The 24,844-nt window shown below is 43.5% G+C and overlaps 2 protein-coding genes across 2 annotated transcripts; both read left to right on the top strand.

Annotated features, from left to right (window-relative positions):
• The first annotated feature begins 13,044 nt into the window (after positions 1 to 13,044).
• On the top strand, positions 13,045 to 16,656 carry LOC115791900 (odorant receptor 131-2-like). The gene is made up of 3 exons (XM_030746196.1): positions 13,045 to 13,972; positions 14,766 to 14,827; positions 16,582 to 16,656. The coding sequence occupies exons 1-3, from the start codon at positions 13,045 to 13,047 to the stop codon at positions 16,654 to 16,656; spliced, it is 1,065 nt and encodes a 354-aa protein (XP_030602056.1).
• Positions 16,657 to 22,885: 6,229 nt separating this feature from the next.
• On the top strand, positions 22,886 to 23,827 carry LOC115791899 (odorant receptor 131-2-like). Its single transcript, XM_030746195.1, has one exon. The coding sequence runs from the start codon at positions 22,886 to 22,888 to the stop codon at positions 23,825 to 23,827; it is 942 nt and encodes a 313-aa protein (XP_030602055.1).
• Positions 23,828 to 24,844: the final 1,017 nt, after the last annotated feature.

Raw genomic sequence — 24,844 nt, 5'->3', positions numbered from 1 at the left:
TGTATACCATGTTGAGGTTCTACAGTCACATATTATGTATAGATTCACTTTATTTGATTGGTGGGAGTCAGATTTAGAAGAGAGAATGATCATGAGCTTCAGGAAGATATTCAGGGAAGAATTCTATTTGTATGGATCAGGGTATTAAGATGTAAATTAGGACATCATAATTACAGCCTTGATGATTACAGGTACAATTTTCAGGCTGTTTTCATCATCATTATTAAATCTTTTTCTTTTGTTATATTTTTCACTTTGCTGTTGTGTTTTCCTGTTGATGTACAGTATAAGTTACGTCAGCTGGATTTTGTACTTGTCTATATGCTGCGCAAAAGGTGCAGCAGAAGCCATTGTTTGAAATTAGCCACACCAGCAGTTTTATGTGCAAGATTTAATGTTATATTATTAAAAAATAAGGAGTGATTAAAAAGGGTAAATTTAAATCTGTTGCCCTGGTGATAAGTACCTTACAGGACAGGTAATCCACATTACTTTGTTAAAACACCTTTTAATATTTTCTACTATATCAAAAAACAATCTCATTCTAATCCATTGTACTGACCATCCAAAAGCATTTTATTTGTTTTTGTAAATAAAAATATTTAAAATCTCTTGTGTCATTGTGTGTAATAATTAGTTCAACTCAATTAGTTAACAAGATTAGGAAAAATTAGTTGACAAATTGCTGTTGACAGCTATTTTTTATTGCTGCTGATTGCTCCTGTGACATCAAGTGTCATGGTTGCTGTGGCAGGCAGGAAAGGCAGACCCCAAAAGCAGGACTCAAAAAAGAGGTGAGAAATGAACTTAAAGGATTTTATTGAGTACACGGACTGAATGAACTAAATAAACTGGGCAGGTCTGAGGCCAGAACTACAACTAGGGTGAACAAGGAATGGAGATGCACACAGCTGGAACATAGACAACAACACGACAAAGAACAGAAGAAAACTGAGGGCTTAAATACACATTAGGTAATCAGGGCAAGAGGAAACAGCAGGGCACAGCAAAACTAAACACAAGGCACGGGGAGCACAAGAAAATAAAACAGGAAGTGACTAAACAAGGAACACGGCACAGGGAAACAGAGACACAGACACGGGACAGAAACGCAGACTAGTCACAACACTGGGAATAAAACAATACAGAAACATAGAAGGTCAGGGGTAAGACAAAAAGACAGACACCAGAACACAGATGCTGGGGAGACAGGGGTGAAGGAACAAGAAAACCACAAATGATAAAACCAGAACAAAGAACAATGAAAACCAAAACAAACTAGGAAAACAGCTAAGGGGACTAAAACTCCAGAGGGAGCAGGGGCTGAGGAGACTGGGACCGAGGGAGCAGGGGCTGAGGACACTGGGACCGCAACTGGGGAAACTGAGGATGATGAAACTGAGGATGAGACTGGGGCTGACGATGAGGAGACTGGGGATGAAACTGAACTGACCGGAGGGACCAAGGGGGTTAAAGAAAGTGAAACCACTGAAGGGAGCAAAGCTGAGGCGCTGGCTGTGGGGACTGAGGGAGCTGAGGCTGAGGGAGCTGAGGCCGTTGACTGAGGGAGAGCTACAGGGGCTGGAGCTACAGCTGACCAAGGGAGAGCTACAGGGGCTGAAACAGCAAACTGAGGGGAAGCAGATATGGCTGACTGAAGCTGTGGGGAAACTGGTGGTGCTGACACTGGGGAATCTAACTGAGGCCACTGGGGCGCTGACAGGAATGACTAAGGGGCTATTGCAGCTAACACTGGGGGCTCAGTCTGCTGAGGGGTGGCCGCTGCAGCGGGCAGTGGCTGTAGCTTGGAAGCTGCTGCAGCGGTCTGTGGTTCAGGCGGCGTGGGTGACTGTGGCGCTGCTGCAGGTGGCGTGGGTGACTGCGGCTTAGGTGCTCCCACCCGCGGAACAGAAACAGGTGCAGGAGCAGGTTCATTCATAGCCACCCCCACCTGAGGACCCAGAACGGGTGCAGAGTGAGGCTTGGTGGTTGCTGCAGCTGACGAAGACGACCGAGAGTTCAGTGCTCTAATGTGTGCTTCCACATGAAAAGCAGAGTCCATCCAGCCAGCGATAGTGGGCGACAGCAGCAAGCGTGGGTGAGCATTCAAAAGACCGAGCACAGCAGAAAATCCAAAGGAAAAAGTCTTAGAGTCAGAGCAGTTGTAAATCCAGGAGGAGATTCTGAAAAACCTGTGAACCTCCTGTCCGAGCTCTTTGTCCAGAAAAATAGCAGCGTCTGCTGGATCGATCGGAGGGAAAACAGATTCTGATTGGTGTGGTGTGGCAGCATGTAAAATGGGGGTTACGGGGACAGGTGCCACAACAGAGTTATTATTATTGTTCATTAATGCCGATGGACAGTTAGTGTCTGAAGCTGGCTTGAGTTCAGAGACCACCATTTTACTGTTTATGTCTACAGAACCCTTATCCCTACAAGGCGGCCGTGTACTCACAGTGGCAGATGCAGGAGTCAAGTCAGAGTTTGGTAGCTTTGTTTTACGCCTGTGGCGCCGAGAACTCTGCTTACGTGCCGGCAATGCGGGTCGTGAAGGAGATGTGGTGCTGGGACATGAAGTGGCTGGTGGAGACGAATCTGATGCCAGGGAGAAACTGCCCAGCTTAATCCCTAAAGGCTGGGGCAGAGGTGGGGCAGCTGTTGTACAGAGCGACTGCTGCGGTGTGGCTGGTGAGCGTTGCTGCGGCTGTAGAGGTGGAGAGAGTGGCCAGCTCTGATGCGGAGATCCCTTATTCCAGCAGGGATCTCCCCAGGAGAGGTGAGAGCTGCGAAACTGTCTCTCGCACTCAGGAGCTAGCCACAGCTTCCTCCTCACCACTTCCTGCAGGTGTGCCTGCACAGCTAGCTGCCGTTCACGCAGGTCTGAGTCTGCGGGGTCTTTGAAAGGGTTGTTGATTAGGAAAAATTAGTTGACAAATTGCTGTTGACAGCTATTTTTTATTGCTGCTGATTGCTCCTGTGACATCAAGTGTCATGGTTGCTGTGACAGGCAGGAAAGGCAGACCCCAAAATGAACTTAAAGAATTTTATTGAGTACAAGGACTGTATGAACTAAATAAACTGGGCAGGTCTGAGGCCAGAACTACAACTAGGGCGAACAAGGAATGGAGATGCACACAGCTGGAACATAGACAACAACACGACAAAGAACAGAAGAAAACTGAGGGCTTAAATACACATTAGGTAATCAGGGCAAGAGGAAACAGCAGGGCACAGCAGATGAAACTAATAACGGGAAGCAAAACTAAACACAAAGGACGGGGAGCACAAGACTGTCAAAATAAAACAGGAAGTGACTAAACAAGGAACACGGCACAGGGAAACAGAGACACAGATATGGGACAGAAACGCAGACTAGTCACAACACTGAGATCAAAACTCAATACGGAAACATAGAAGCTCAGGGGTAGGAAAAAAAGACAGACACCAGAACACAGACACTGGGGAGACAGGGGTGAAGGAACAAGAAAACCACAAATGATAAAACCAGAACTAAGAACAATGAAAACCAAAACAAACTAGGAAAACACGGGGAAAATAAAATTAAACATAAAACGCTGGGGAGACGGCCAAGGACCATGACATCAAGTTGTTCCAGATTTATCATAATGCCTATAACAGTTTTATTAATATATCCCTTTTTAAAACACAGTGACAAATTGCTTTACAGTTTGGATGATAAGACATAACAAGAAAGTGTACATTTCCCAGACATAACAATAGACAGTCAAGTTTGCAGTCTTTTGTTCATACAGACATTCTGTGAACTATGGCTAAAAATCAATGTGCAAAGCATTACGGAAACACTGACATTTGAAAATACGTTTTGTGCAGATTTAAACAAAGCATGACTATGATGGCTTGAAGAAGCAGTTCTAAAACTCAAGCTCTAGAAGTGGTGGCTGTGGACAGATGTTTGGGTGTAATACACACTGAAATGTTTGGTGAAAATACAAACACCTCATACCAGCTCTCAAACATGGTGGTGTAGGGGTCATTATTTGGGCTTGTTTTGCAGCCACTGGGTCTCTTCAACTTGTTGTCAGTGAGTTGACCATGAACTTCTCTGTAATACCAAAGTATTCTACAGTCAAATGTAGGGCAGCTAAAGCTTAGTCCAAACTAAGACATGCAGCAGAACAATGATGCCAAACCACAGCAAAGAATCTACAACAGAATAGCTGATAAGAATCAAGGCGCTGCAGTGGTTTACAAATAAAATTTTAGACATTAGAGAAAAAAATTATTCAAAACCATCTCAAAGACTTGTTCATGTTCGGCTGCTTTCAGCACTGCCGGTTTTTGTTTAGACTCTTTTGCTCCAGTTGGTCTTTTGGAGTTAACTTCAATAGTTACCTCCTCCCAACCAGCAACATGTTTATTAGTTATTCTTCCTTCCTCCTCTGGGGTGTGCACGCGGTTGCCATCAGGATATGTGTCCTCCAAGATTCCTCACAGTGTTACTGGAGGCAGAGGTAATGCCATCCAGAGTGTCTGGTTAGACACCATGATGATGTCATGATCCTGGAGTTTGACCCAGCATTTTGGACTTGAGTTTTCTTCACTTTGTTTCTTAGGTTGATTTGGTTGTTTTTCACATTTGTATTTCTGTATTTTTCTATGTTATTATTTTTCCAGAGTTTAGTTTTCCTTGTCTCATGTTCCTCTTAGGTCCTGTCTGAGGGGCTGTATGTTTGTATCCCTTTGTGTTTGTGCATCTCTGTGTTCTGTCAAGTCTGCATGTGTGTCATGGTTGGTCACTTCCTGTTTTATTTGACAGTCTCGTGTTCCCTGTGCTTTGTGTTTGGTTTTGCTTGTTTTGTCTTTTTAGTTTCATTTGGTTCACCCGTTTGTTCCCTGCTGTCTCCACTCTCCCTAATTTCCTTGTGTGTATTGAAGCCCTCAGTTTTTCTCTGTTCTTTGTTGCATTCTCGTCTTTGTTCCCCCATTTAGTGTTTTTCCCTTTTTCACCCAGGCTTGTTATTTTGTCCTTTGTACAGCTTTGGTTGCATTTATGATTTTGAGTTTTATATCCTGTGAGAAGATTTCAGAATTAAAGCTGCCTCACAATTTAGTTTTGTCTCGTGTGCCCTGCGTTTGGGTCCACCCCTGCCAGCCATATGGCCACATATGACATTGCGGGGTAGAGTATAATACCTTCAGTTTTATCTGAATTTAGAAGCAGGAAATCAGAGGTCATCCTGGCCTTTATGTCTTTAAGACATTTTTGTAGTTTAATTGTCATGTGTCATGTGGCTTTATGGATACACAAAGATGGATATCATCTGCATAGCAATGAAAAAATATGCTAGGCCTTCTAAGAATGCTGCCTAATGCTGCCAACATGTTGATCAATTATTAAATAATTTACTAATGTTTTATTCTTTGGTGCAGTTGAGGATGCTATATTCTTTCTTTGTGAATTTTTGTGCTTAAAATTTTTTTTACGGATTTTTGGTTTGTTTTTGGTGGTTTGGGTGCAAACACAGTCTCTATAGGGACAGGGTTCTCATTACCTCGGGTTCTCTGGGGCCCTTGCTCCTCGGCTGGGGGGGCTCCATCTCCTCTTCCGTCTCCTGGGGTGGGTGTGCGGTTGGCTTTGGAATGAGTGGCCGCAGGTCTTCGTAGGTCTTGATGGGCTCCTGGTGGCCTGGGCTTCCTGGGGCTTACTTTGCCCATCTCTAGCTTCTGATGGGCGGAGCTGTGGCGTTCTGCCCTCATTGGTAAGTACATTTCATGACACAAACACAAACACCCACATAATCATAACACAAAATGGTTGGTTTGTGTAACCATGATTCTTTTTTGTTTGTTTGTTTTTTGTTTTCCCCACACAATTTTTAATTTTGCAAATATTGTCAGTATCTTTTATGTTCAACAAGTGATGAACTATTTGTTTACTTACTTGCACTCTTTCCTGTTTTTTTCTGTTTTCTCTCTATTTTCTCTTTTTTTTCTTCTTCTTGTTCTTCTTTGTCTCTCCCTTTCTGTTTTCTTTCTTTTCTATTTTCACACAAGTGCTACTTTCCCACCACCGAAGAGCCAGTGCTCGTGCCAGTGCTGGTGCTGGTTTCAATGAACCGGCGAAACGCTTAAGAACGGGCCCGCGTTCCCACCGCGTTTCTGTGAACCGCTCCTTTACGTATGAGTGTGGGCGGGTCCTCGTCTGGACACGGAAGCCGAAGTGCACAAAGTGGGAGAACACGCTCCCCTTTCTTGTGCTGCAAATACGTTTTAGGGTCCAAACCAAACTACTGCAGCATCTGTGTGCAGTACAGAGGGAAACACAGACAGCGATTAAAGCAAGACGACAAGTACGCACTTTGTGTCCTTTTATCTGTGATATGAACTGATACAAAGCAGCAAGTTCAGCCTTAGAGCCCAACCTAATTCACAGTTGTGTCACTTTTCTCATGTAATACACATGTAATATGGTAGAAAAGTTGATGTTGAGATGGCAGAGTCACGCCCTTCTGCCGCTTTCGGCACGCATTCTTGGTTCGAGACCAGCTAGTTTGCGGGGCAGGAGTTGAACCGGTTTTTCTGCCGAGTGCTTCTGCGGTGGCTAAGGTGGGAGCTTTTTGATCAGGGAGACACAGAGCAATACACCTCCACAGTATTAGACTACATCAGATTCTGTGTGGAGAGCTCCACCAAAACCAAACAAATCAGAGTGCCTCAAAACCAAAAGCCCTGGTTCAACAGCACTGTCTACTCCCTACTGAAGGCCAGGAACACAGCACTGTGATCAGGCGACAGGGAGGCCTACAGGAGATCCAGACCAGATCTGAGAAGGGGAGTGCTGTTGCCAAAAAACATATAAATTGAAAATTGAACAGCATCAGGGCAACAACAATCACAGCGGCTCACCTGCGGGATGTTTGAAGTGCTTCCGAATTTGAAGCCTCATAGCGTTACAGTAATGCTGCAGTCCACCCTTACAATGCATTTACATGACAGACTAGACCCTCAGAATTGGATTGACACCTCATTTGGCCAATCATCTTATAAAATGGATTTTCCAGAGCCAATAATAACCAGACAGCGCCATGTGACTTCTCTGGACATGCCCCAAATGTTTTCCAATCATTCTGATTGGTCAACTCTGACCCAAAATCTAAAACCACAGATGTATAGCCAATAAAATTCCTGGCACGTGGGTGTATGGCACCTTGGGGTGTGTTTTCACATGAATCCACAAAGTTGCTGCACAATGAGTGCGTATTACGTGAGCGAAGCCGAGCCAGAAGTAAGACTCTGTGCGCCACTGTGACCTCGACAGTGTTTACAGTACTTTTTCTCACTACCAGTGTAAATATCTCAAAACAAGCTATATTTCTTCAACAAAGCGACAGAGTGACTCACGAGAGTGGATTATTATTTAGTAGAGGACTTCGTCGCTGATTTGACCGGTTTTATGGCTGCAGAATCCCACGAACGAACAGCTGTTACTCAGAAGGCGATTCATGGTACGTGTAACTTTTTATTCTCAGCTTGTCCTTGTATTATATGCCGTTTAGATGTAAATGTGTTTTTTATGGTGAGTTAGACATGCACCATTACCTAGAAAATATCACCGTACACTGCTGTGGCGCCATTTATATTGTGTGTCTGTGTGCGCACTATATTGTCTAGTGGCATGCTTTACATATTGAAATTTGCAAGAGTCCAGGTGTTTGGGGGCAGGGAAGGTGTATTGTAAGTATTGACTCAGGGTTTCGCGGGGATCTCTGTTGCTGAAAGAGTAAGATCCCATGTACGCAGTTCGAAAACTGTAGTTCAGTGCTCCACATGTGACAAGCCATTCTGCTTTATCCCAAATAGAGACTGTTATAACTGGTGGTACATTAGCGAATCTCGTCCACCCCTGCCAGTAAGGAGTCACCATCTCAGTGACTTCACCCCCAGTGTTGGGTGAGTCATCCCCCTCGTCCCCAGACTCTGTTTACACCACAGAAGGCGTGTCAGTGGGATTAAGGAGGTCCTCGAAGTATTCCTTCCATTGCCCAACTATACCCTAAGTTGAAGTCAGAAGCACACTATATACCAGGTGAGTAGAGCACCACTATCCCCTCCTGAGTCACCTTATGGTTTGCCAGAATTGCTTTGAGGCCATCCGAAAGTCTTTTTCCATGGCCATTCCATTTGTTTGACTTTCAGTGCTGAACTAAATATGGTTTAAAGTATGGGATGTTTAGTTTAGTTTAAACAATTTCCCTTGAATGAATAATTGCTCAAATTGAATTTAAAGTGTTGAAAGCTGTTTGGGCCAATTGAATTACTGACATACATTCTTGCTTTAATGTGAAAACCAGTTGAAAACTCTGTAATAAACAGATTTGATTTAGTTCTGAAATCTTTAAAAAACTGTAAGGATAAAATCATGAACATCCATCCATCCATCCATTTGCTTCCGCACATCCTGTTAAGGGTCGCGGGGGGGCTGGAGCCTATCCCAGCTGTCATAGGGCGAGAGGCAGGGTACACCCTGGACAGGTCGCCAGCCTGTTGCAGGGCCAACACGGAGTGACAGACAACCTTTCACACTCACATTCACGCACTCAGTCACACCTATGGGAAATTTAGATTAGCCAATTAACCTAACCCCAGTAAGTGCATGTCTTTGGAATGTGGGAGGAAACCGGAGTACCTAGAGGAAACCCACGCAAGCATGGGGAGAACATGCAAACTCCACACAGAGAGAGGGAGAGGCCCGAGCCAAGGTGGAATTGAACCCAGGCCTTCCAGATGGTATTCTAACTGTGAGGCAGCAGTGCTAACCACTGCGCCACCGTGCTGAACATTCCTGAGTAAAAAACTGTATAAATATTTATTAAAAGTATAAAAATGGGATTCAAACTGAAAATATGGACCATAAACTTAGCCTTTATGCTGATGATGTATTACTTTTCCTTGGGAATTCACAAGGCTCTCTTTTGAAGACTATCACACTGATAGATAAGTTCTCATCTATATCTGATTACTCTATCAATTGGAGTAAATCAACAGTTTTGCCTCTGAATTGTAATTTCCAGAGAACCTCTAGGACCCCACTAAAGTCAGGAAATATTAGATATTTAGGCATAAATTTTTCCGCCAGGCTCTCAGACTTGGTACGATTAAATCATATCCCCTCATTAAAAACAATAGAGGATGATCTCACACGTTGGAACAGTTTACCTATATCACTCATGGGGAGAGTTGCTGCCATTAAAATGATGGTTTTACCAAAAATTAATTATCTATTTTCATTGATCCCTAATAAACCTACTCTTCCTTGGTTTAAGTCACTAGATTCAAACATCTCAAAATTTTTATGGAAAAACAAACCGTCAAGAATAAGCTTAAAAACTTTACAAAAGCCAAAACACAGTGGAGGTCTAGAATTACCAAACTTTTATTACTATTTCTTAAGCAGTAGATTGCAGTATATTTCAAAGTGGATCAAATCCAATTCATTAGACAACCCATGGCTGGATCTAGAACAGGCGTTTTGTGGAAAAATAAAAATCTCAGATTTACCTTTCATTAGTTCCAGTATTAAACATCATAACTGCTATAAAGTCCTTAGTATAAATACCTCTCTGACAGCCTGGTGGGAATTTTTAAAAATAACTAAGTCTTCACTCATCCCCTGTAAACTAACACCCATTTGGAACAATCCAGATATTTGTCAGAAAAAGAAAATGCTGAATTTTCCGTTATGGCGTGATAAGGGTATAAATAACTTAGAACATATTATCCAAGATGGAAATTTTATCACGTTCCAAGAACTTATATCAAAATATAGAATTGGCAACGGTAGATTTCTGGAATATCAACAAGTTAAGTCCGTCCTACAGGGAAGATTTAACCTTAATCAATTGAATCTAGAAATGCCTACTTGGGTAACAGAATTTCTTAACCTCTGTACCCCAAAATTGTTATCAAAATTATATAAATTATTAATAAAAACTGATGATTCAGTTTCCCTCCCAATTACAAAATGGGAGCGTGATCTTTCTGTCAACCTGGATCAAAATTTATGGACAGAAATATGTTTAAATATCTTCAAAATGACTAAAAGACCCCAAATACAACTTGTACAATATAAGATTCTCCATAGAACATACTACACTGGACAAAGGATGTTCCAAATGGGCCTTACACACTCAAACATATGCACCCACTGTACAAGCAATTCAGAGGATAATCATCTACACGCTCTGTGGTCTTGTGTACCAGTTCAGAGATTTTGGCAGAGGATTTGTGAAGATCTATCCACATGGTTTAGCTGTCGTATCCCAACTGGTCTTCCCTGTGTGGCTTGGGGGCTGGGGTCTGGGGCCCCGGCACTGGGGCCGCGCCGGCTCCTGGTGGGCCCCCCCTGGCGCGGGGGGGGCCTCTGCTGTCCCGACCGCGCCGCCGGGTGGGGTGGGTTGGCCTGACGTCGGGATGTCCGGTCTACGCTTTTGGGGCCCTGGGGTGCCTGCATTGCAGGGGGGTGGGGTGGGGGATGGGGCCGCGGTGGGGTGGTTGGGGGGGACTGGGCACTGCATTTCCATGCCCAGGCCAGTATGTCCTGTCGCCTGTTTGTGTCTATTGTTGAGTGAATGGGCATCTAGGAGGAGCGGGCCGCCCTCTGCGGTGGGGGCGAGGGCGCCAACCTCGGGTGCTGCAGTGCTCCGGGATGCTGTCACCGCGGCCCCGGGCTCACCTCCCCCTGCCCTGTGCTGGGGTGTGGGAGGTCGGGGTGCCTATTGAGCCAGCGGACAGCTGGCTCTCTTCTTCCAGGATTCTTCCTGGTCATATGCCCCCCCCCCCCCCCCCCCCCCCCCCTCCCCCTCCCCATACACAAACACACACACACACACAGAATACACATCACTCACAGATGTAGGATGGAGAGGCCACGTGGAGAGCTGCACCACCACTTGCCTCTCCGTTTTAATTGCACTTTAGTCATTATAACTCACAACACATACACACTTACAACCTGATACACATAGGACCTTTGGGGCAGGCATGTTACTCAGAGGTTGATGAGATGGGCCGCTGAGGTGGCCCCACTCGGATCCTCGTCACTGTCTGTCTCCAAATTTTATTTGCACTTTAGACATGGAGGGTTTTGGGGGGGCAGTGTGGGCAAGCACTGACGACTAACAGTTGGCGCTTGTGGCATAACTGTCCCCTCAATTTTAACTGCACCCTATACACCTCATTCACTCACAAACATTAACACATAGACCTACAAGTTGGGGAGGAGGAGGGGGGGAGGGGTCATCTTACACCCCGATTTCTTGCGGCTCGCCCGGGGTAGGGGTCGGGGGGTTCCTTGGGGACCGGGCTGGTGGCGTCCTGGGGTCGCTGTTGGCCCTGGGGTGGTTTCCACTTGCCCCGCCTTCAGAGGGTGGGTAGCTATGGATGAATGTGTGTCTTTGTGTATTTGTCACCGTCTCCGTGAGTATGGGTGGGTGAGTGAATGTGTATGTATGGCATATCTGTGTGTGGGTAAGTATGTATGGGCATGTATGAGTATCTGTGTATAAATGTGTACACGGGTGTCTGGGTGTGTTTGTATGTATGGCTGGACCTGGGTCTGGGCCTTGTGCCTTGCCTCCTGGCCGCTCCTTGCTGGTTGCCTCCTCCCCCCTACCCCCCTGGGATGGGGGTGCCTCGGGGTTCCTGGGTGGGGCTGGGTGTTCTGGCGTGGGTGCTGGCCTGCCCCCCTTGGGGGTGCGGTGCGGGGCTGCGTTGGCTTCTTCGGCGTGGGGGGGGGCTCTGTGGAGGGTCGGGCGGTCCTTGGGTGCCGTGGGCCCGGGAGCCCTGCCGCCGGCCAGTGCAGGGGGCTGGCCGCTGGGGGGGGGCTGGCTTCTCATCGCCTTGGGTTCCCTGGAGCCCTCGCTCCTCGACTGGGGGGGCTCCGTCTGAGACCACCCTCTCCCGTCTGCTGGGGTAGGTGTGCGGTTGTCTTTGGACTGAGTGGCCGGGGGTCTTCCTGGCTCTTGGTGGGCTGCTGGTGGCCTGGGGTTCCGGGGGCTTTCCGTACCTGCCTCTGGCTTCTGATGGGTGGAGCTGCAGCGTTTTGCCCTCATTAGTAAGTACGTTCCATGACACAGACACAAACATGACACAGACACAAACGCCCACTCAATCACAACTCAACAAAATTGTTGGTGTGCGTAACATGCTTTGTTAGTTTTGTTTTTCACACACAAATTTATTTTTGCAAGTATTGATAGTATTTTTTTATATGTTAAAGTGATGAAGTATCTGATTAATAGACTTGTGCTCTTTCCCCTTTTTTTTTTGCTCCCTTTCTCTCTCCCTTTTTCTTCTCTTTATTTTTCTCTTCTTCAGCCTGTCAGCTCTGGCTGTTACATAGTATGTGGAAAAATAACTCAGATAAATAAAATAAAGGGTTAAAACATCAACAAGAAGAGCCTATTGAGAACCTATAGAGCTCATCTTGAAATAGCAAATATGTTTGGCACAACAACGCATTCAGATCACAGTTCTGCTTGCAAGATCTACCAGACATGACAGGCTTTAAAAAAAAAAAAAAAAAAAAAAAAGTATAAAAATGTGTTCAGTACTTATGACGACATTGCTTTTTGGTTTATCAGCAGGTACTTTAATGTGAATTTGTGTCTCCTTTCTATACTTACCCCATTAACTTCATTTAAATGTTGAAATGCATGTTTGGAACAAATAAAGTATAAACGAGTGAGTTGGCAGGCGTCCAATTCCAAGCCCGTTCGAGTTGCAAGAAGATTACATCACTGGTTAGTGATCTGGTTAACATCCTGACGTAATGTGTGTCATCAAGACGTTGCTAGAACAAACATCATAAATTGTTTGTAAGTTCATGATAACACTGCAGAACAGCTCTGCCCACATGGTAACAAGGACTAACTCTAACCTGCTAACTCTGCACAGGTTAACTGTATTTACTTGCTTTTTCATTTTTCTTGTACACAACTGGCATTGTGCTTTTGTATTTCAGTCTCTTCAATAGCTTAATATTTGCCTTTAGTTTTCTCTGCAATGTCAAGTATATCTCCATCTCTCACTAACATCACTGTCCAAGATCAGAGGGTAGCAGAAAGAGTGATGATTTCAGTTCTAACTACACTTCCATCCTGTGTGTTTCTCGTCATTAATGGGATCATGTTGTTCACTCTGAGGAGTAAACCGGTGTTTCGTGAGACCTGCCGTTATGTTCTTCTTTATAACCTCCTTTTGGCAGACACTGTACAGCTGGGACAGAGTCAGGTTCATTTACTTCTTGCAGTTTTTCAAATGACAGTGTCATATCCTGTATGTACTTTTCTTGTCATTGTCACTCATCTCACAGCTGTGGTCTCTCCTCTCACACTGGTGGTGATGCCTCTGGAGAGATATGTTGCTGTGTGTTACCCACTGAGGCATGCTGCCATCATCACCATCAGAAACACAGGAGCAGCTGTCACTGTGATTTGGACAATCAGTTTTCTAAACATTATTATTCGAACTCTGTTGTTTTTAGAACTATTTGAAAAGTTGGATAGTTTAGAGGTGAAAGGCCTTTGTTCTGATATAGCTATACTGCTTGGGTCAAAGTCTGATCATTATGACAAAGCTTTCACTAGTTTTGTGTTTGTGTCTGCTGGAGTGGCAGTCATGTTCTCTTATATTGGTGTGATATTAGCAGCCAGGTCGGCCTCCACTGACAAAGCTTTAGCCCATAAAGCTCGTAACACACTGGTGCTGAATCTGATACAGCTGTGCCTCAGCCTCTCCTCAACTATTTACCACCCACTGTTGATATCTCTTTCAATGATTGTTACAAGGATAGTACTTCTTCGCATTCAGAATGCTTTTTATGTGTTTTTTTTTCTCTTACCCAGATGTCTGACTTCTCTCATCTATGGACTAAAAGATCAGACTATCAGACCTGTCCTCACAAATCATCTATGCTGTCGACTGAAACTCTGTGGCAAAAAATAACGTATAACATGTTGAGGTTTGGTTCAGGCTTTTGTTTGTCGGTATATTTGACTCTTGTGATTCAGCAAAAAAGAACATTTTTAATTAATAAACAACTAATGAACAATATATATTATCTTCAGATAAAATTGACATTTCTGCAGCTTTATATGACATTCTTTCTCACAAGTACAAGTCTTTTAGAGCAGAGGTCTCCAACCCCCGGGCCCCAGACCGGTACTGGTCCGTGGGTTATTTGGTAGTAGGCCACAGTTAAAGAACAAATAACTTAGATTATTTCAGTTTACTTATTATCTGAGTCTGAACAATGTTTTATTTTGAAAAATGGACAGATTCTTTCTGTTACATCTGTCTATGACTCCCTTTTGACGTGTGTCAAGAGGCTTGTCTCGGTCATGTGATACATCGCCGCTAAAATTAACCCACTAGCTTCGCTGGTTCCAGTGCCTGTCTAACGAAATAGGTTGGTTGACCTACATAATGCTTGTTTAAATATTTGAGTGCTCAACAGGAGTATAAAAGTGCCACATAAGAACCAATCCATTTGTCATTTACCATATAGCTTAAAAACACCGGGGATAGACGTCAGGCGGACCCAGCCACGTCAAGCTAACATGCTCCGGCGCTTCACACCACAGCTCTTCAGCCACACTCCATGTGAAATCAAACCTTGTGATGGTGTGTGCCCGTTTTTCACCGATGGGATGCTGGTGCCAGTATTTAAACCGTTCTTGAGTGTTTCCACCATGAACGGGTTCAACTCAGGCCCCGCAAGCTAGCTGTTCTCAAACCAAGAATGTGTGGCAAAAGCAGGACAAGGGTGTGGCTCTGCCATCTCCATGTAAAGTTTTCTACCACTATTTCACTGCATGGTGTGTATTAGAGAAGAAAAGTGATGCAGTTTTTACGGTGGTGAATTAGGTTGGGCTCTAATGCTGAACTTGCTGCTCTGTATCGGTTCATATCACAGATAAAAGGACACAAAGTGTGTCCTTGTCATCTTGCTCATAATTGCTGTCTGTGTTTACCTCTGTGCTGCACACATTGTTTGTTTGGACCGTAAAATGTGTTCGTAGCACAAGAAAGGGGAGCGTCTTCTCCCACGTTTGTGCCCTTCAGCTTCTGTGTGCAGACGAGGACCCGCCCACACTCATAGGTAAAGGAGCAGTTCACAAACCACAGTGGAAACGCGGGCCCGTTCTTAAGCATTTAGCTGGTTCATTGAAACCGTCACCAGCACCTCAGGAAACATAGCATTAGTGAGGCTGAACCCAGCCAACCCACAAGCTAGCAAGTTGCAGAAACACAAGCTCAGGGCTCACACTGATTCAGCATTATGGTGAGTTTTATTTTTCACGCACTTTATACAGTAAAACTTGTCTAAGTTGAAGTCACACAAATCAGATTTTCGCTCTAGTCGGACGGCTTCTGCAAGTCCTGATTTTTCTCAACATTAATTCCAATAAAATCATCCCCTAAAAAAGTCAGATTTTCACCTACCTTAGATGAAAAATCTGGTCCCATTGTAATCACTTCCAATTAAATGGGATCGCTTAATTTGGATGACATTTTCTTGCAAATTAATTTAGCATTTGTTCATTTCCCCACCAATGATCTGCCAGAATTGCTTAAATTTAATGCATGACCAGAAGCATTGTGTAAGAGTGACTATATAGTAACTCCAATATAGTATATAGTAACTCCAATAACAGCTTTATTAATATATTATTTATTTGCTCTTGATGGAAATTGACAATTTACTGACAAATTAGCATTTCAGTAACATTTGTTGATTAGGGCTAAGTACAAATTCCACTAAAGAGTTTTTACCCACAAGCAATCCGTCTGCTCAACTCTGAGCCCTAACTGGACTATTATTGCACAATGTAAATTTTATAATCTATAATTCCATGTAAAAGTGTGTATAGTGTATAGTATATAGAGTATAGTGTATAGTGTGAATTACTTATTTTTATTTTTATTCTTCTTATTTATATGTGTGTGTATATATGGTTGCAGGTACAAAATACATTTCACTGTGCATTGTACTGTGTATAACTGCGCATGTGACAAATAAACACTATCTATCTATTATCTATCTATCTATCTAAGTGCACTTTCTACTCTCATACATACAAGGAGTTTATTCATGAGTGAAACATCATTTTTGCCACTATATGAGCTGCCTGGACAATCTTTGCCAAACTCAAGTTTGATACTAAAAGGTGTCCTATTGAAAACCACTAAAAATATATATATTTTTGATCCCACATTTATTTTCACATCAATTAATACATTCCTTTATGTTAAGGTTTTATTTTGGACTATTTTGGACTGGCTTTCATTTTTTAAATTTTACATTTGTTCAAAGAATGCAGTAAAATTTCACACATTTTATTGTTTTCTGCAAGGGTGCCTTTCTACTGAAATAGAATATTTGGTTCTTGTTCTGGTAGTTGCAGCTGCTCTACAGCTGTGGTATGGGCAGTAGTGAGGGAGTAGGCATTTTTCGAGATGCAAGACGTTACAGCACACAGAAGGTATGCACTTGACATGCACTCTGATGGCTCCTCATTCTGCTTTGAGGACTCTTAGGCTGACATGGAAGAGTCCTCAAAGATCAAAACAGACGAACTGGAGTCCAACTCTGACTCATTTGGACTTATCTGAAGATGAGAGCTGAGGGCAGACAGATGGAGCAGTGGACTTCAAAAATATAAAAATACTTTGGTCTCCCACAAACTCCCACTGTGGTGCTCTGCTATGCTCCAGCAGCCAGAGGTTTGAGCTTGGGATCTATACTTGAAGTTTGAAGACTGAGGCCTGAATCAGTGACCTGACATCCATCTTTGGACTAGTGCTGAGGGATGAAATCGTGCACCACTAACACAAAAATGAGTAAAACACAAATCTCTTATTTTAACATTGTCCTACTGGTCAAGAAAATAAAAACCAGAGGACTGTTTTAATGACTTTGTTCTGTAATAATTTCTGTTCCTCTGAAGAGGACAGTGTATTCTGTCAGAAAGGCACAGCGTGATATTTGTCATGGGCGGTGGGAGAGTGCTTAACTAAAGAATCTGCTGTAATGCTAATTATAGTCTGGGCTCTTACCTGTCTGCAACGGTAATTGTTGCCCTTAAAATTATTAATTAAAATTTACCACAGATTTGCAGGATTCATTTATTTCATCCATAGGTCCATGGGCTTTTTTTTTGTTTTTTGTTTAGATCATGCATTTTATACACTGCTCAAAAAAAATAAAGGGAACATTTAAACAACACAATATAACTCCAAGTAAATCAAACTTCTGTGAAGTCAAACTGTCCACGTAGGAAGCAACACTGATTGACAATCAGTTTCACATGCTGTTGTGCAAATGGAATAGACAACAGGTGGAAATTATTGGCAATTAGCAAGACACACTCAAAGGAGTGGTTCTGCAGGTGGGGACCACAGACCACTTCTATGCTTTCTGGCTGATGTTTTGGTCACTTTTGAATGTTGGTGGTGCTTTCACACTCGTGGTAGCATGAGACGGACTCTACAACCCACACAAGTGGCTCAGGTAGTGCAGCTCATCCAGGATGGCACATCAATGCGAGCTGTGGCAAGAAGGTTTGCTGTGTCTGTCAGCGTAGTGTCCAGAGGCTGGAGGCGCTACCAGGAGACAGGCCAGTACACCAGGAGATGTGGAGGAGGCCGTAGCAGGGCAACAATCCAGCAGCAGGACCGCTACTTTCGCCTTTGTGCAAGGAGGAACAGGAGGAACACTGCCAGAGCCCTGCAAAATGACCTCCAGCAGGCCACAAATGTGCATGTGTCTGCACAAACAGTTAGAAACCAACTCCATGAGGATGGTATGAGGGCCCGACGTCCACAGATGGGGGTTGTGCTCACAGCTCAACACCGTGCAGGACGCTTGGTATTTGCCAGAGAACACCAGGATTGGCAAATTTGCCACTGGTGCCCTGTGCTCTTCACAGATGAAAGCAGGTTCACACTGAGCACATGTGACAGACGTGACACAGTCTGGAGACACCGTGGAGAGCGATCTGCTGCCTGCAACATCCTTCAGCATGACCGGTTTGGCAGTGGGTCAGTAATGGTGTGTTGTAGCATTTCTTTGGAGGGCCGCACAGCCCTCCATGTGCTCACCAGAGGTAGCATGACTGCCATTAGGTACCGAGATGAGATCCTCAGACCCCTTGTGAGACCATATGCTGGTGCGGTTGGCCCTGGGTTCCTCCTAATGCAGACCTCATGTGGCTGGAGTGTGTCAGCAGTTCCTGCAAGATGAAGGCATTGAAGCTATCGACTGGCCCACCCGTTCCCCAGACCTGAATCCGATTGAGCACATCTGGGACATCATGTCTCGCTCCATCCACCAACGTCACGTTGCACCACAGACTGTCCAGGGGTTGGCGGATGCTTTAGTCCAGGTCTGGGAGGAGTTTCCTCAGGAGACCATCCGCCACCTCATCAGGAGCATGCCCAGGCGTTGTAGGGAGGTCATACAGGCACGTGGAGGCCACACACAATACTGAGCCTCATTTTGACTTGTTTTAAGGACATTGCATCAAAGTTGGATCAGCCTGTAGTGTGTTTTTCCACTTTTTGTGTGTGACTCAAATTCCAGGCCTCCATTGGTTAATTAATTTGATTTCCTTTGATGACTTTTGTGTGATTTTGTTGTCAGCACATTCAACTTTGTACAGAACAAAGTATTCAATGAGAATATTTCATTCATTCAGATCTAGGATGTGTTATTTGAGTGTTCCCTTTATTTTTTTGAGCAGTGTATTTATTTATTTATTTATTTTTTAAGCCTCTCATGTATGGCAGTTTTCGCAATCGGAATATGATCCGAATGCTCTGGTGTACCAAACATATTTGCTTTTCCAAGAATAGCTCTATAAGTTTTCCAATAGGGTACTCTTGTTAATATTTATATTTTAATTTTATTTCATTTATTTACACCAGGCCTGACAGGCAGAAAGGAAAGGGTAGGAAAAAGAGTGAGAAAGAAAAAAGAAAAAAAAGAAAAGAGAAAAAAAACAAAACAGAAAAACAAAACAAAACAAAGGTGAGAAAAGAATAATCAGAGAATGATATCCACACATATATACATACACATCCACATATCTACACATGCACATACATATACACATACACACACACACACACACTCACAATCCTGCTGTTGCTTGCAAATAATGTGTGAATGTGCCTCTATCAACGTACTCACCAATGGGAGCAAGAAACTGCAACCACGCCCCCCGTGATCCAGAGGTGAACAGGGAAGGACCCAGGGGACGCGGCCTATCCACGGCCCACCGGGACCTCAGAAGATGAGAGGCCACACATCCCGATGGCAACTGTGCACACACCCCAGAGGAGGAAGGAGGGAGACCCCAGACGGACCCCCTCACAGTCAAATGGCAAGAGTCCAGAGAGCCAGAGGCAATGAGCAGCCAACCCCTCCCGCAGGCCTGCACCCCCCGCACAAGCCTCGAATGCGGCCCCAAGGCCCCGGGCGCCCGAGAACCGCCCGACACCCAGCAGAGCCCTCCCCACGCCAAAGAGGCCTGAGCCACCCCCAGGCCACAACCGCCAAGGAAGCAGGCCAAGAGCCACGCCAAGACATCCGGCCATGAACCCCGGGACCCACGGGCACCCGACACCCCAGGGGCGGCAGTGGCAACCAGCGGGAAGCAGCATGAAGCGGTAGGGAGTGATAGGGAGGGGTGACTCCCACCCTCCGCAACCATGTCCCACAGGTGCCAAGGCTCAGCAAGCCACAGACCCAGGCCCTGCTGTCCCCACACACACACACACACAAACACACCCACACGAACGCATGCACGCACACACACGCAGTGAGCAGTGTATTTAAAAGAATAACACAAAGTGGTTTGTGGCAGGCAGTTTATGGCATTTTAAAATTATGCAGTCCAAAAATTATTTGTAAAACTGGTGATAAGACATCCATTTAATGCTTTATAAATCTTGTTATTAATGTGCTTATTTATTTATTTCTTGTCAGTCTTTAAAAAAGCAAGGATAGGCATCAAAATTTTCCTGCATCTTAAGCTACATTGACACACTGTGATTAAAAAATACTATAAAGGGATATTTGTGGTTGGGGTTGAAATTACGTGTTTGTTGTGTCATGCCAGCTGTTTGATCCCACAGGTATTTACCTCTGTGACAGCCTCTCCGTTTCATAGGATCCTGATCACTTGGTCCAGCAGGGTATTACCCACTTCCGAGCTCAGTGATACTACTTAAGCTGTGGCGGGGCTGCTCGTCTGGCTCTAACTGCTAATAATCCTATCATCTGCCCCTCTACCTCTGTGTTGTGATGCTATCGTTCAAGAAGGCTCACACAGACGACCCAAAACACAGTCCAGATAGTTATAGCAGCCAGCCCCTTGATCAGTGCACTTGTAACCAACCAGAATCTTTTATCGGCTCGGAGCGAGCCCAAGGGACATAAGTAAAGTTGAAGTGGATTACTGGGGACTGGTGTCCAAAACAGAACCTGATGTTATAGCTTGACTTGCCTAACTTTTACTGTTCATGGACATTAAGTGTACCGTTAAAAAAGGAAATAAATTCTCAACGAATTTCACTGACCTTTTAGAGTCTAATTTTATTTGCAGGTTTTTGCTCAAGCAGTTTGCATTTAGCTCTGAATCAATCCTTAATCCATTCTCAACATGCAGTAATCACTCCTAAATATCAGATCTCAAAAACATTATAAATCAATCACTTCTTAAACAGAGTAAATACTTATGAGCTGGGTTGATGAAGAAGGGGCTTGAAATTGTCCAAATCATTTAAAATCCTTTTTGGAAGAAAAGACTTCAAGTTGGTGCCTGGCCAGAAGCGACCACACCCAAAGTCCAGTCCATTTAAACTGCCTCCGTGAAGTGGAGAAAAAGGGGAAGTCCACAGAAGTATGTTTTCTGTCCTTCGAACCTCTCTGTAATCGTCACTTCTTATTCCTGAACTCTTCTCTGACTTAGCCCAAAGTCCAAAGATAGAAATTCTAAAGCAAGGTCACATCCAAATTCAGTGGGCAGGGAGAATCCAGCAGAACTGTTTAAAGTCGAATTAATCCGTGGAGGGTTTGGTCCAGTCCTCTCAGCGGAGCAGTTCTAGTCTGGGGAAGAAGCTCCTGAAATTCTCGTACGATGTTTCTGTGCATCACCTTTTATAGTTTAATTTTTAAGACACATCCTAGTTCTAAAACATCATCATGACAGTTATCACCCCATTCCTGATATCCTTTTAGGGTGTTTAACCCAGACATTACTTCATTTTTCATCTAATATAAGATTTTAAGTATTTTCCATTCCGGGCACATGTCTGGACATGTTTCTAACTTTGCTCTGCGCGTCTCCAGGCAACAGCTTTCAGTTCCTCATTTTACCCTTAGCTCAAGGATTTCGCAAGTTCCTCAACACACTGCTCCAGCCATCATTTCTGTTACACTTACACACATCATTTGATCGTAAATCATATACTTCATTCTCTAACGGTTCTATAAATTTGAATTATGATTGTACATTCAGCACCAAGCTTAGGCTAGCCAGCAATCAAGATCTCAATCCTCACTTCACATCATTTGACACAGCATACACAGTTTTTGCACCTATAAATAAATAAATACTGCATTATTTTGCTGGACACTTTTGCAGAACATGTGGCTGTTGTTGCATTTGGTCATTTTCACTGTGAAACAGAGTATTCAAATGAAACACGGGGGATAAACTAAGGCTATGTTCACACTGCAGCCTGAAGTGACCCAAATCTGATTTTTTTCGTCTTCATGCGACCTGTATCCGATCTTTTCCTGCCAGTCTGAGGCTGAGGAGTGTGAGCCCCCAAAAGTTGGAGCACGTCCTCCAGTCTCCCCTCTTAAACATGGGGACCACCACCCTGGTCTGCCAATCTAGTGGCACTGACCCACATCTCCATGTGATGTTGCAGAGGTGTGTGAACCAAGACAGCTGAACAACATCCAGCGCCTTCAGGAACTCAGGGCAAATCTCGTCCACCTCAGAGGCCCTGCCACCAAGGGGTTGTTTAACCAACTCAGTGACCTCACCCCAGGTGGTGGGTGAGTCATCCTTCTTCCGTGAATGGCCACCTTATCATGGTGGAGGGCTTTGTGTGTCCCAGTGATCCCAGGAGCTATGTTTTCTGGGGGCTTGTCCCCATTGTAGGGTCTCCCGGGGCAAATTTGTCCTGGTTCCTTAGCCTCAAGATCTCACTTATGCTTTTTGTGTATGATGTGGTTTTGTTGACTTTATTTAGCAACAACCTCGAGTGATTAACTATCATCGAATTCAAAATGAATTTGTTGAGAGCATTACATCCTTAAAATTATACATTTTCTCAGTTTAAAAAATTGACATTGTTCTACTGTGAGTGAAATGAGATTTATGAGATTTGCAAATCATTGCATTTTGTTTTCATTTACAGTTATCAGCATCCAACATTTTTGAATTGGATTTGTAAAAATGGTTGTCATGCAGTTTAGAACCAGACTCACAACAATGGACAACAGCACAACACATGCATTATTACCACACAAACATGTGAGAAAACAGAATGACACCACTGGTTAGTGATCTGGTAAACATGCTGACGTGTGATGTGTGTCATCAAAGACGTTCCTAGGAGAAACATCATAAATTGTATGTGAGTCCAAGAAAACGCTGCAGAACAGCTCTGCCCACATGGTAACAAGGACTAATCCCAACCTGCTAACTCTGCACAGCTTAACTGTATTTAATTGCTGTTTAGTTTTTTTTATACACAATTAGTATTTTGCTTTTGTATTTCAGTCTCTTCAACAGTGTAATATTTGCCTTCAATTTTCTCTGCAATGTCAAGTATATCTCCATCTCTCACTAACATCACTGTCCAATATCTGGGGTTTCCAGAAAGAGTGATGATGTCAGTTCTAACTACACTTCCATCCTGTGTGTTTCTCGTCATTAATGGGATCATGTTGTTCACTCTGAGGAGTAAACCGGTGTTTCGTGAGACCTGCCGTTATGTTCTTCTTTATAACCTCCTTTTGGCAGACACTGTACAGCTGGGACAGAGTCAGGTTCATTTACTTCTTTCAGTTTTTCAAATGACAGTGTCATATCCTGTATGTGCTTTTCTCGTCATTGTCACTCATCTCACAGCTGTGGTCTCTCCTCTCACACTGGTGGTGATGCCTCTGGAGAGATATGTTGCTGTGTGTTACCCACTGAGGCATGCTGCCATCATCACCATCAGAAACACAGGGGCAGCTGTCACTGTGATTTGGACAATCAGTTTTCTAAACATTATTATTCGAACTCTGTTGTTTTTAGAACTATTTGAAAAGTTGGATAGTTTAGAGGTGAAAGGACTTTGTTCTGATATAGCTATACTGCTTGGGTCAAAGTCTGATCATTTTGACAAAGCTTTCACTAGTTTTGTGTTTGTATCTGCTGGAGTGGCAGTCATGTTCTCTTATATTGGTGTGATATTAGCAGCCAGGTCGGCCTCCACTGACAAAGCTTTAGCCCATAAAGCTCGTAACACACTGGTGTTGAATCTGATACAGCTGTGCCTCAGCCTCTCCTCAACTATTTACTACCCACTGCTCGTACCTCTTTTAATGATTGTTACAAGGATAGTACTTGTTCGCATTCAGAATGCTTTTTATGTGATTTTTATTATCTTACCCAGATGTCTGACTTCTCTCATCTATGGACTAAGAGATCAGACTATCAGACCTGTCCTCACAAATCATCTATGCTGTCGACTGAAACTCAGTGGCAAAAAATAATGTATAACATGTTGAGGTTTGTGGAGACTTTTGTTGTTCAGCATATTTGGCTCTGAGCAAACAAAGAACATTTTTTATTTGTTAAACAACAAATTGTGGTGCCTCCAACTTCTATCTCTAAAATCTACAGTCACATATTATGTATAGATTCACTTTATTTGATTGGTGGGAGTCAGATTTAGAAGAGAGAATGATCATGAGCTTCAGGAAGATATTCAGGGAAGAATTCTATTTGTATGGATCAGGGTATTAAGATGTAAATTAGGACATCATAATTACAGCCTTGATGATTACAGGTACAATTTTCAGGCTGTTTTCATCATCATTATTAAATCTTTTTCTTTTGTTATATTTTTCACTTTGCTGTTGTGTTTTCCTGTTGATGTACAGTATAAGTTACGTCAGCTGGATTTTGTACTTGTCTATATGCTGCGCAAAAGGTGCAGCAGAAGCCATTGTTTGAAATTAGCCACACCAGCAGTTTTATGTGCAAGATTTAATGTTATATTATTAAAAAATAAGGAGTGATTAAAAAGGGTAAATTTAAATCTGTTGCCCTGGTGATAAGTACCTTACAGGACAGGTAATCCACATTACTTTGTTAAAACACCTTTTAATATTTTCTACTATATCAAAAAACAATCTCATTCTAATCCATTGTACTGACCATCCAAAAGCATTTTATTTATTTTTTTAAATAAAAATATTTAAAATCTCTTGTGTCATTGTGTGTAATAATTAGTTCAACTCAATTAGTTAACAAGATTAGGAAAAATTAGTTGACAAATTGCTGTTGACAGCTATTTTTTATTGCTGCTGATTGCTCCTGTGACATCAAGTGTCATGGTTGCTGTGGCAGGCAGGAAAGGCAGACCCCAAAAGCAGGACTCAAAAAATAAATGAGTTGACCCAACATGCAGTTTGTTGACTTTATATAAAAAGTTAAGTAATTTGGATTAAAAATGATTAGTTAGTTGAACTAAAAGCATGTAATCTGAACTTGATAAACTGAGTTTA

The sequence above is a fragment of the Archocentrus centrarchus genome, chromosome 14, assembly GCF_007364275.1.
Source record: "Archocentrus centrarchus isolate MPI-CPG fArcCen1 chromosome 14, fArcCen1, whole genome shotgun sequence".
Classification (NCBI taxonomy): Eukaryota; Metazoa; Chordata; class Actinopteri; order Cichliformes; family Cichlidae; genus Archocentrus; species Archocentrus centrarchus.
The sequence above is the reverse complement of the archived record's forward strand: the minus strand, read 5'-3'. Positions and strand labels throughout refer to the sequence as shown.